This window comes from Colias croceus, chromosome 20, assembly GCF_905220415.1.
Source record: "Colias croceus chromosome 20, ilColCroc2.1".
Taxonomy (NCBI): domain Eukaryota; kingdom Metazoa; phylum Arthropoda; class Insecta; order Lepidoptera; family Pieridae; genus Colias; species Colias croceus.
Window position 1 is genome coordinate 2,517,528 of NC_059556.1, and position 13,295 is coordinate 2,530,822.

Consider the following 13,295-nt stretch of genomic DNA (forward strand, 5'->3'; position numbering starts at 1 on the left):
CGAACTTGACTCTGAAAGTCAGTTCAGTCAATATACAGAAGAAACAATATTTATTGTAGGGAAAATTATATCTTACCAATTCAATTAAAATTTGTTTTTATTTTAGAATGAAGTTTGATGTTTTTTTGCATCAATAAATCAAAACAAATAAGTTGAGACCTTGAATATAATGTTTCAAACAAGGTTTTAAATATTCAACACACGATTTCTGGGGAATTTTGACGTAATACTTTAATTTATCGATACTAATATGAAAGGTTTGTTTGTTTGAATGCGCTAAAATCAAGGATTGAATTTGAAAAATTATTTCACTTTTAGACAGAACATTTATTGAGGAAAGCTTTATATATCATCTCACTAAGGCCCGTATTTATAAACAGATCTCAAAATTGAGTATGCTCTTATGTAAAAATATGAGATGCTGCGCTATTCTAAAAAAATAGCTTGAGGTTGCGCTATCAGATGAGTTCAGCTTCACTACATAGTATAAAACAAAGTCGCTTTCTCTGTCCCTATGTAAGGAACATAACCCTTTGTATGCTTAAATCTTTAAAACTACGCAACGGATTTTGATGCGGTTTTTTTAATAGATAGAGTTAGAGTGGTTCAAGAGGAAAGTTTTAGTATATAATCTTAGACAAAGCGGGCGAAGCCGCGGGCGGTAAGCTAGTTGAGTAATAAACAGCACTCGAACTCGATATGTGTATGGCGATATCAAAGAACTATAATAGTTATGTGGGCGATATGCTCGTTGGCGATTATTGAGTACAGCTGTTGATCTGTGACTTAGGGTGCTTTTCCACCAATAATGTTCGAGGGTGTGTAGCGAGAAATGTGTTTGTAAAACCAATCATATTGCTTCAGTGAGTTTGAAGTTAGAAGCGTTTAGCGTTTGTAGTGATACTGTGAAAAGCATCCATTATGCTCGTTAACATGTATAATTGAAAAACAAAATATGTTTTTTTTTTTATATTGCAAATAGTTGACACAGCCTAACGAAAAAGTCCCTAATTTTTTCAAATAACATTTAATTTATTACGGGACCTAGAAATATTTCGAGGTAAAATATTTCAAAATATGAGGAATGATATATTAATAATTATGAATGGAAAAATATACACGTGTCGTTTCTATTATTATTATAATACTATATCAATATTATCTGTGTATATTGACCATCACGTAAATTAATATTCAAAATTTTAATGAATTGGCGTCGTTTTTTCACCAACTGAAACAATATTGTGACTTATGAAGACTTTATTTTCTTGTTGTCCTACTTTTGGCTAATGTTCTAATAATCTGTCGAAACAAAATTTGAATATTAATTATATTCAATTTTTATATAAAGTTTAATACCAATTTTTAAATAAAAATAATAAAATATACCGGCCGAATTGGGAACCTCCTCTTTTTGAAGTCGGTTAAAACGATAACCTAAGTACACTTTCATTATCAAAATTATTAGGTAGGTATCAATGTAAATATGGACTTGCGATTCGAATCGATTATATTTAGCGAGTTTCGATAAGGTCTAAAATGTAAATTTTATTTTATTTATTTAAATTAATATTATTATTAGTTTGCTTGTTTATTTTACTTATAAAATTTTAAATGAATTCGCTGGATATCTATTTTTAACTTATCAAGGTGAATGCTCTTTTTGGCAGTGTTATGATCTTTGGTATTTCTTGTTTTAATAGGATTTAGGTACATAATATATATATAATATTCGGTAGTGATCTTGATTTAATATATTGATTAACGTATTTAATTCTCGACGTTTATTATGTTTTTAATTTTAAATTCCGAATTTGTCACTCCGAATCAATAACATTGTTCTAGTAATTAAAAAATTTGTTTCAATTAGTTTTTTTGTGAATTATTTTAAGTCATTATTAGCGGAAAAAAATCCCAGAAAATTTTGATGCGTTTTATTTTTATCTCATTTCAACAAGAGGTAGAGGTGCTATTCGTCATCTTGTAAATGCTTTCTTTATTTTTATAGAGCCATTTGATGATATATCGTTGAATTGAAGCATGGTTTATTATGATATCCCATTGAGCCCCAAGCGGCCCGATCGGTCCCGCAGACACAATAGATTTTCTATTCCCCGTGTCCACGCACTTGTCTCCCCGTGACCACGCTCGCTGTAAAGTGTTCGAAACGTCGGGAAAATAATAGAATGAATAAATCGCGTTTAAAATCCGTTAAAAAGTCTTTAATTTCTAAATATAATTTACTAGCTTTCCGCCTGCGGCTTCGTCCGCGTTTTCAAAGAAAAACCCGCATAGTTCCCGTTCCCGTGGGATTTCCTGGATAAAACCTAGCCTATGTTACTCGTGGATAATGTAGCTTTCGAATGGTGAAAGAATTTTTAAAATCGGTCCAGTAGTTTATGAGCCTATTCATTACAATCAAACAAACAAACAAACAAACAAAGTTTTCCTCTTTATAAGATTATTGAGATAATTAGTTTAGGATAGGATTGAACTAAAAAATATAATGAAAGTATAACACAAACGAGAGCAGTGGTGGCTCAGTGGTGAGACCTCGGACTTCGAATCGATAAGTCCGTGGTTCGAGACCAGGCGAGCGCGCAGGAAATAAATTGATTTTTAAATTTATCTGCGCATGTTGGAACATCACCACTGCTCGAACGGTGAAGGAAAACATCGTGAGGAAACCGACATGTCGAAGAATTAAAAAGTTCGACGACATGTGTCATCCGCCAACCCGCACTTGGCCAGCGTGGTGGATTATGGCCTGTATCCTCATAGGAGGCCCGTGTCCCAGCAGTGGGAACGTATATGGGCTGATGATGATGATGATAACACAAACGACAATATGTAATCTACGAGTCTTCAATGTAACAATCTAATGAATTAAAATAATCTAACGTAACGTAACTAATCGTAACCTTGCTTTGACTTTTTATTATTATTTATATATTACCTACACGTCTGGAACTTTGATGTATAAAATGCTGTGATAAAATATGTTTGACAGTAGATAACTTGATATCGATTTTAAAAATATTGAAATTGTTATTCATCCTTTTTATTTTTTAATCAAACCAGTCATTGTCTGCATTACTAATGATTTATACCATTCATTATTTTTCGCATAAAACCTTGGTTTTCTAACATTGGCAAATACTTTACAGAGTGTTCCTTCTTATTGCTAAGTAGATACTATGTTATGCTCATGGGATTCACAATTTAAAGGACCCTAAGGCACGTAACATTTAAACGTAACAAAGAACCATACTTTACCTCACTAGGCAGTAGGCAGGTTTACACAGAGCGAGCGAGTGGCTAATACATTCTACCCAATCAATGGCTTGAATGTATTAGCCACATAATATTCTAATTAAAACATCTAAAATTTGTTACTACATTCTTGCAAATAAAATATAATTTGAATTTGAAGCATTTTCCGCGGCAAATGATGCGTGGGCGGCAAATTCACGGGTGAAACCGTGGACTGAATGCTAGTTATATCTAATTTGCATTTGATGTTCTGAATCACGTACGGAAAATCATAACATTATCAATATCTGTCAAGCCCCTTGGATTTTCTATTTTTTTTATCAAAAAATTGTACCTCTCAGTTAGAATCATCACCAGATAAGATAGAAAAAGTTAAGATGATGCTGTTAATAATCTTGATAAAAGATTAAATTTGTTTAGGGTAACACACGTATAGGATAAATAAATTATAATTCTCGTATAGGAAAACGAAATTGATGTTTTTTTATAATCATCTTTTTGATAAAAAATATAAAATTTAATAAAACAATCTTATAAACGATATTAAAGAACTTAATATTATTATGCATACAATTTTCTACCATTATACAGGGTGTCCCACTATTGGTATACTAAGCGCGAAGTGGCTTGAATTTTTGCATAAACTGATCACAATTTTTTACGGGATCAGTGCATGCAAAACTAGGTAGGTACTTAAACAAAAAAATTAGGTCAAAATTTTTTTGGTTAATTTGTCCTTAAAATCCATATTTTGTTCTATATAACTTCGCGCAGCCGGCATACACCGCTTCGCTAATGTGAGCATTTTATCAATGAAAACATAATCTTAAAACAGCGCCCACGTGCGGTTGCGATGACATGTACAAAATATAGTAAAAATTTAGGACTCATACGGAACCTGTGTGCCTGGGTTTTATATTTATGAAAATTAAATCATTTAATAGTATTTCAAAGCCTCTTTAATATCAATTCAAACTTTTTAAAAATTGCAAATATTAATAATGGAAATTCTCTTTAGCAAATATTGTCACCCACGCAAATATACATAAGGGCTATCATTTTTCAAACAATTTAAAATTATAAATAATTAAAAATGCAAAATAAAGAACTAATGTTTTGCCATAAGCAGTGAGTTCTTAGATATCGTGAAATGTCTATAATAATACCTGCATTCACAACAATTGCCACTCAACCACATACATCACCAAATAGAAAACACGTTATATACAATTAATTTTAAACAAACAAAAAAACACAATACCTAATAGCCTATTAAGGATCAAAACAAATGATAAGGAATTTACATGTATGAACAAAACTTATCAATTTCTGTCTGATAAAACTGTACAGGAGACATTTTACATAACAAGTGCAAAATAAAACACTTGAGATAACATTTATCATTGAATTTCCAAAATTATATAAATAAGGGCCAACTTCACGAACACCCATTCATATAAAAAAATGGCGTGTATACAAAATGTTATAGTTTTAATCTGTTTCCTCGCAACAGTATATTCGGGGTCAGTTAAACAAGATGATAGTTCTAAAGTTGAGTTGGAGCAATATATAGAAAGTAAGAAAAGTGAAATAAATCCTCGGTATCGGTTACATTATCATGTGACACCACCGGTTGGCTGGATGAACGATCCCAATGGTTTCTCATATTACAACGGAGAATTTCATCTATTCTACCAATTTTATCCATATGATAGTATATGGGGTCCTATGCATTGGGGACATGTATCCAGTCCTGATCTTGTTCATTGGAAGCAACTGCCTACTGCATTGATTCCTGAAGCCGAAATGTGTTTTTCTGGCAGCGCTGTGGTGGATGATGATACCTTTACACTTATTTATACAGGACGTGAAGTGATCGATGAAGAACCTCACTACAAAGAGAGCCAGTACCTCGCTTTTAGTGACGATGGTATCAACTTTCACAAATATAAAGGCAATCCCGTTTTGCCATCAAGCGATTCAGCAGATTTTCGTGACCCAAAAGTCTGGAAACATGGTGATAAATGGTACCTTGTTCTTGGAAGCAAAACACACGATGAAAGAGGAAAAGTAGTTTTATATTCATCAAAGGATCTCAAAAATTGGGAATATCTATCTGTGATTGGAGAATCAAACGGAGAGATGGGTTACATGTGGGAATGCCCGGATTTCTTTGAACTCGATGGCAAATTTGTTTTGCTGATGTCACCGCAAGGCTTGGAACCTAAAGGTGATCGATATAAAAATACATACCAAACAGGTTACATCATAGGCAGCTTCAGTTATGAAACTTATGAATTTATCCCAGAAGTAGAATTCCAAGAGCTTGATTTCGGTCACGACTTTTATGCTACACAAACAATGGAACATAATGGAAAACGTTACGTAGTTGGATGGTTTAGTATGTGGGAAGTGCCTCATCCAGAGGATGTTGACGGATGGGCTGGAGCTCTAACTATAGTAAGAGAATTGAAATTATCTGGCAATCGAATTATTATGAAACCAGTAAATGAAATGGTCACCTTAAGACAAAACTCTATTATCCACGGATCTTTGTTGCCAGATCAAATTATAAACTTACCTAAGGCATCAGAACTTATTATAGAAGGTGATCTTACTGAAGATATAGAACTATTGCTAGAAGGTTCCATGGGAGGTGGTAAGGTTTGGTTGCGATGGAACCGCGAAGCTGGTAAAGTAATCGTCGATAGAGGATCTGGTGATATACGACAAGTAGAATGGGTTCCTACAAAATCTCATAGTTGGAGGATTTTCTTAGATGCTAGTAGCATAGAATTATTCTGTGGCGAAGGTGAAGTAGTTTTTAGTAGCAGGGTATATCCTCATGGTGATTGGATCTTAAACAACTTAAGCTCGCAATCATTGTTGATAGACGCATATCATTTAGAAAGAGCTGTTCCTGCTTAGTGTGTTAAGGAATTTTGTTTAATTTTGTAAATATAGGCTAAGTTATTTTGTGAATATAAGTTAATTTAATGATGTGTCATATTATATTCCATATTATAGCAAACCCGATGACGTCTAAAATAAAATGGCAAAAAATTACCAAAACATATTTTTAATTCATATAAAGTAATTATTCTATTTCTCATATTCTCACACTGAAAAACCATCACTCACAAAATCATGTAATATTTAATTTTTCTTCACTTTTTTCCTGGTTACCTTATTTTGCTTACAAACTATACTTCTTGCTATCTTAAATAATAGATACATTACTATCAATTGAAACACTATAAGGTCAATATACATTTTCTTATACATAGGAATCTGTAAAGCCGGAGATCGCAGATGCAATGCACCTTTCGTTTTGACAACATGTTCAATCCAGAAGAGTAGTTCGCTTTTTGGACTTAACGGACGATCGTGGTAAATTCTGGAAAGTTCGTCTGCTTTTCTTTTATAACTGTAAGTAAGAAAAATAATAATGATCATATTTCTGGAAAATAATCTATACTAATATTATAAAGCTGTAGAGTTTGTTTGTTTGTTTGAACGCGCTAATCTCGTGAACTACTGGTCCGATTTGAAAAATTATTTCAGTGTTAGACAGCTATCGAGGAAGGCTATAGGCTATATTATATCATCACGTTAAGACTAACAGGAGCGGAGCAATGCGGGTGACACCACGGGGAAGTTCTTTATAAAAACAAATAACTTTAATTTTCTTAAAATTGAAGATAAATTAACTTACATAGGATTAGCTGACACTTCCTTGATTGCTTTGTATAAGTCAGCTGCCATATTTTCAGCGAGATTTACAGTAATACCGAAGCCCTTTTGTACAACAGTTCTCATGTTAATGTGCTGATCTCCCATAGTAGGAATACCTATAACAGGTACTCCAAAATGTATAGCTTCAGTTGTAGATAGCTGGCCACCATGAGTTATGAATAGTTTGAGGTTGGGATGTGCTAAAAAGAAAAAAAACATTCATTTTTGCAGATAGTATTTCCATATTTCACATTGAAGAAAGATAACTTATTGTTTTATGCATCAGTGATTAGACATTGTAATATAATTTAGAAAAATAAAATAAGACTATGTTGAAAGATTGTATCATATAAATATAAATATAATACTACATAATATTATGAAAAAAATTTATGAAATGTGTTTATAGTTATTGCTGCCCCCCTAGCCAAGTGGATTTCTGTTAGCGTAGCGTTCAATAGAATAGAATACGAATGTATGAGATTGACGTAAGCTGTAGATACGTTTATCTACTATTTTGGCTACTGTATACGAATATGGTACTGACAGATTTATCGAAGATATTTTTTATAACACGTTAAATAAAAATGTGATTATGCAACATTGACAGATATATTTATCTCGATCACAACCTTGAACGTAAATTTTCGTATTATTTAGGACTAGCTTCCGCCCGCGACTCCGTCCGCGCGGATGTCGGTCTTTGCGTGGATGGTTTATTTCTCCATTTTGAGTAACTCGGACAATGACATCTTATAAATATCTATGGACCCAAATACGGCTAGGTCTATAATAATACGCAACGTGTGTTCGCGGTACCTACTACAGAACAACGTCTGTGGATAACTGAAAAATTGAGATTAATTTTTTTTCTACGTATTTTTCCAGGATAAAAAGTATCCTATTTTACGCCCAGGATAATAAGGTATAATTATACCAAGTTTCATCGAAATCGAACCGGTAGTTTTCACGTGATGTCTTCACATACAGACAGACAGACAGACAGACAGACAGACAAAAAATTTTTTAATCACATATTTGGGTTTGGTATCGATCCAGTAACACCCCCTGCTAGTTATTTTTTCAATATTTTCAATGTACAGAATTGACCCTTCTACAGATTTATTATATGTATAGATAAGTAAGTGCGTTATGCCGATGTGACAATTTTTAATACAATTTCACCACAAGTTGACCGGGGCTAGCCCTGGGTACAATGTACATATTATTACTCGTAGGTTCTTTTGTTGAGGCTAAAAAGCCAATTTAGTAATTATGATACTAAGTATAATTATTTTCAGCACGAACTAAAGTCGACGCTCTTACCTAAAATACTTTGCTGAGGTGCCCATTTCACCAAATAAACATTTTCTGGTACATTTTGCATTTCACCTTCAAATTTCCAAATCACAGTTTCTCGTAGTTTCGAAAACATGAGCAAAAGTGAGTTTTTCATGTGATCACTCATATTTTCACTTGCTGTATGTGAACCCATACTAAAGTAGATGGCACCATGTTTAGCTGTGTCCATTAAATGTTGGAGGTCCTGTAAGAATAAAATAATTATTTAAAATAACCTCTTGGATATTTATTTCTTAGGTAATATTACAAATATTAAAATTGCTCATGAATATTTATTATTAGTGTTAAGTATTATCTTATGGTTATGGGTGAAGGCTGCTTAATATTTCAGAAAAAGGATTAAATTACGTTTGACCTACTGCTCTCAACAGAATGCTTACAAGAAAGTCAGTCAGTCAGAGTTAGTTTTTCCCCGATTTTCACATTCCGAATGTTTAATAGGTACCTAATTAAGTTTTTTGTAAACTACTTCTCGTAGGTAACGTAAAGGTAACGTAAAAAGTGAAGTCCCATGTCTCTTAATGGGGTAAGGGGCAGATGCATTACACATATTCTGTTTCACTGATCGATTTTCTTTAGGGACAAGACGATTTTTTTTTCTTCGTCTCCACCGGGAATCAAACCCAAGACCCCTCGGTGTTACGCTCACGCGTCATCCACTGTACCAAGGAGGCGGTCGAAAGGTAACGTAGGTCATTGTTTATTAAGTCATTATTACAAATATAATATACGAAATAAAAATTTACTATTTACCTTTGGCAATGGCTTCACATTTGCATGTATATGGAATCCAGCTACATATTTGGCATTCTGAGGCAGTCTGTATGCTTGGCCAATAGATGGATGGGAGTTTATTAGTAGCAAGGATCCATTGTAAATTGCCTCTTCATAAGGAGGCAAAACTACTCCTCGTCTTTGTGCTATTTTCCTTAATGATGAATCGTAAATTCTTCTTTCCGCTGGTGTGATAAAATATCTATAATTATAAGAGAAATTTAGTTTTTCTTTATTTTTTTTAACTACGGGATGTTCTAAATATCTTCAGTTTTTTGTTTCTTTCTGAGATAGGCAAAAGTTACAGAACACAGATTAAATTAATCAATTTCTGATTGAATTTTATAACACCTACCAACTTATGCTTATACGAGGACCTTAACTCAATAATTAAGATGCTCGAATTAGAGGGATAGCTCCTGAATTTCAACAATTTCATTTTAAAAAGTGTCTTGTTCTTGAAGCTAACAAGAACCTCATTACCTGAATTCAATAGACCGTTTCACAAGAGCCCACAATTCTTCAAATCTCTGCCACGTGGTGAAAGGTGGAATGTTTATAGAGAATATATCAGCACTGAACGCTGGGTTGGATATCTCGTCAACCACGTCCAGGACTTGCCAATGCGCCTGCGTTGTTACTAACCATATTAGAGGACATTTGAATAGTGGTGCGATCCTGTAAGTTCCAGAAAAGATACCTGTATCAATAATAACTTTGTTTTATTACTGAAAAAAGCAGCCTTTTGACTTATAGTGCCAACTAACTGACGTATAATGCCGTAAGATCTTAACAGAGAGTTAGACGTTCGCTTTTACAATCATAAACCTAGGTTTTATAAAAGTCTAGACTTGAAGCTGTGCACCCCTGCTTCGTCTGTAGTACACAGTCGAAGATTGGTCGTACCAACTTAGAAACCTTCATGGGCTCATGCACAACACTTTGCTCATCATTACATGATTAAATGTTCACGATTCTATAAAGTACATACACTTACAGACATTATTTGTATCACTATAAAGATGACTATTTGTTCCATTTTTAATAAGTACATAGATTTCTTAGTAGTAGCTACGTAAAGTTACGTCAACTCCTTACCCAGCAACAAAATGAGAAAAAAGCCATTCTACAATAACTGCGTCAAATTTCTGTTCAGGATCGTTGAAGAACTGTCTGATTTCTGGATCTTCAAACATTTGCTTGTGCATCTCGTGAACTACAGTTATAAAGAATAAAGGAGCAGCTCCCTTGTTCGCTATGTTTGTGATGTTTAGAGCATCCGCTAAAATATACATTCATATTAATTGAAACATTTTGGATATTAATTTTTTTTTTAATGTTTATTAATTTCACTAACTTAAATTTTTTCTCTGTTTTGCTCGTGGATCGTGGGTTTGCTGGCTTTCAAATCATATATCTAAACAATTCTCGAATGCACCCGGATTGCCTCAAACAATTCCATCAAAATAGGTTCAGCTGTTTCGGAGGAGCGAAGTGTCGTATACACAAAAATAATAAAATAAATCTTTTGCAAATAATTGAATCTGTCAATTGAATAACATAGCTTTGTTGTAGTAGTGTTCAATTAAAAAATATAAGACGATACATACGTGTACGATACTGTTTCATTATCCTCATAGAGATGTCGAGAACATCGATTTCTTGCAATTTTGGTACAATTTTTTTCTTCGGATGTGAAGTTATGTGAACAACCTGTAATATTTATTTACAACTAGCTTACCGCCCGCGGCTTCGCCCGCTTTATCTAAAACCTAATCTACTAATATTATAAAGCCGAAGAGTTTGTTTGTTTGAACGCGCTAATCTCGGGAATTACTGATCCGATTTGAAAATTTCTTTCGGTGTTAGATAGTTCATTTATTGAGGAAGGTCATAGAGTATATATCATCTCGCTACGACCAACAGGTGTGGAGCCACGGGGGTGAAACCGCGCGGAGCAGCTAGTAAATTATATACTAAAACCTTCCTCTTGAATCAATAATCCGTTGCGTAGTTTTAAAGATTTAAGCATACAAAGGGACATAGGGAAATAGGGACAGAGAAAGCGACTTTGTTTTATACTATGTAGTGAGTAAGATTGCGGAATAGATTTATAATGTAGAGTCAATTAATATAATCGATCTGTTATAGTTATTTAACAAATGACTTTAGTGCATACTTTGCCTATTTTTTTTAGGTCTTGTCTTGTTTAACTATCATCTGTTTCTACTAAACTAATCATTTTAGCTTCTTAGCCCGTTATGAGCTTAAAAATAAAAGTCAAATCCATACTTATATTATAAATGCGAAAGTAACTCTGTCTGTCTGTCTGTTACTAAGCACGCTTTAACGACTGAACCAATTTGCATGAAATTTGGTAAAGAGATATTTTGATACCCGAGTAACGACATAGGATAGGTTTAATCCCGGAAATCCCACGGGAACGGGAACTATGCGGGTTTTTATTTGACTGCGCGGTCGATGCCGTGGGTGGAAACCTAGTAATCTATACTTTACGATTTATTGAATTACTTACCTCATGCCCAGCGTCCAGTAGATGGTCAACTACAGCATGTCCTAAAATGCTATGACTCTTTGTGTAAACAGGCACAAATACAAGAAATCGTAACGCATCATTCAGTGGTACAGTTACGCAGAAAAGAAGTAGGAATAAAAGTGGTTTAATGGCCATCTGTAAGAAATTATTGATTTATAATCGTTAATTATTAAATTTTATCAATTATAATTAAAGTGTTAGTAAGTAGTAATTAAATGCGATTTTAAGTTATTTTGTTACAGTTTTGTAAGAGCAGTTATCAGAAAATCGAAAATTTACACAATACACACCTAAACATCTGAACCGATTTGGATGAAATTTGATGAAGTGTAGCTTGAGATCGGAAAAAGGACATAGGATAGTTCTTAACCCGATAATACCACGGGATCGTCAATAATGCCCTTGACTTCGCGGGTGAAACCGCGCGGCAGAGCTCGTTTTCAATAAACCCATTATTATTTCCTAATCCTATGAGATCTTCTATAATGCAGCTAAAGAATGTTGCGTTGCACGTGTGCTTCGATTGTTGAAGATAATGTAATTATAAATAATTACTGTTAATAATGGTAATTATTAAGATGACTCAATTCTATGGATTTGAATTAATTTAAATTTAATTCTAATGTCTATCACATTATGCAGCGAATAGTTCTCAGTTGTTTTTAACAAGGAAATGTATGTTTGCGTTTTATTTATTATATTTCCTTCTATTTTTTTAGCACGATTATATTAGATTCACATGTATGTTTGTATGTAACTGATACCTTTAGAATCTATTTAAGCACCATTAAAAACGAACAGATTTAATTTAAACTATCATTATCATCATCATCAGCCCATATACGTTCCCACTGCTGGGACACGGCCCTCCTATGAGGGTACAGGCCATAATCAACTACGCTGGCCAAATGCGGGTTAGCAGATTCCGGTGCCAAATGCGGGTTAGCAGGTTCCAAAAATAACTAACATTTACGGTAAAAGAACAACTCGTTATTTAGTTCCTCAATTATTAAATAATCTTGATTTGAACTTTAAAAAAACCATAAATAATAATAATGTTAAATCTAAATTAAAATTGCATTTTGTAAACAACCTGTATAATGTGGCATAATTATTGTATCTAACTTGTCGCGAGCACACGAGCACGCTGTGCATTGAATTTTGTCGTGGATGGATTGCTTTGCATGCCGGACAAATCTTCGTGGTTTTTGGCATGTTCAATTATAAAGTATTTTTTTCTTTTATTGATAAATAAATAAATAAAATAAAATAAATAAAGATGAATTCAAACTTTATTTATAATTATTATTATACGAAACTAACTTGTAAAAAGCAATTACAAACCTCACTGTTGTATCCACTTCAGTCAACTATTTGAACACTATAGAAATTAATATTATTTTAAATATTTTATAATGGAAAACGTATTTAATGACGTAGTTATTTTATTTTATTGTAATCGTGAGCATTTAAATCGTTAGTTCGTGGATTATTGTTAATTTTTGTAGATAACAGCCGACTACGCACTTGAAATTATATGTATATTCTTAGTAACTATGTGTAATATTATAACCTAGCTGCTCAGAAGATGTTG

At 33.3% G+C, this 13,295-nt stretch overlaps 2 protein-coding genes across 2 annotated transcripts; one reads left to right on the forward strand and one right to left on the reverse strand.

Moving 5' to 3' along the window:
* Positions 1-4,737: 4,737 nt before the first annotated feature.
* Positions 4,738-6,231, forward strand: LOC123700717 (sucrose-6-phosphate hydrolase-like). The gene has a single exon (XM_045648030.1). It carries the CDS (start codon positions 4,738-4,740, stop codon positions 6,199-6,201), a length of 1,464 nt encoding a protein of 487 aa, XP_045503986.1. The 3' UTR covers positions 6,202-6,231.
* Positions 6,232-6,336: 105 nt separating this feature from the next.
* On the reverse strand, positions 6,337-13,087 carry LOC123700715 (UDP-glucosyltransferase 2-like). Its single transcript, XM_045648028.1, has 9 exons — positions 13,046-13,087; positions 11,681-11,836; positions 10,755-10,857; positions 10,243-10,426; positions 9,628-9,822; positions 9,124-9,346; positions 8,335-8,554; positions 6,989-7,208; positions 6,337-6,700 (listed from the first exon to the last, which is right to left on the reverse strand). Exons 2-9 carry the CDS (start codon positions 11,834-11,836, stop codon positions 6,430-6,432), a joined length of 1,572 nt encoding a protein of 523 aa, XP_045503984.1. The 5' UTR covers positions 13,046-13,087; the 3' UTR covers positions 6,337-6,429.
* Positions 13,088-13,295: the final 208 nt, after the last annotated feature.

What these genes read in the sequence shown, in the direction of transcription:
- LOC123700717 (XM_045648030.1), top strand. Translation starts at nt 4,738, where the DNA reads ATGGCGTGTATACAAAATGTTATAGTTTTAATCTGTTTCCTCGCAACA.
- LOC123700715 (XM_045648028.1), bottom strand. Translation starts at nt 11,836, where the DNA reads ATGGCCATTAAACCACTTTTATTCCTACTTCTTTTCTGCGTAACTGTA. An exon ending in TACTGGACGCTGGGCATGAG is followed by an intron (nt 10,858 to 11,680) that starts GTAAGTAATTCA and finishes TAAATATTACAG; the next exon opens with GTTGTTCACATAACTTCACA. An exon ending in AATGAAACAGTATCGTACAC is followed by an intron (nt 10,427 to 10,754) that starts GTATGTATCGTC and finishes TGTATATTTTAG; the next exon opens with CGGATGCTCTAAACATCACA.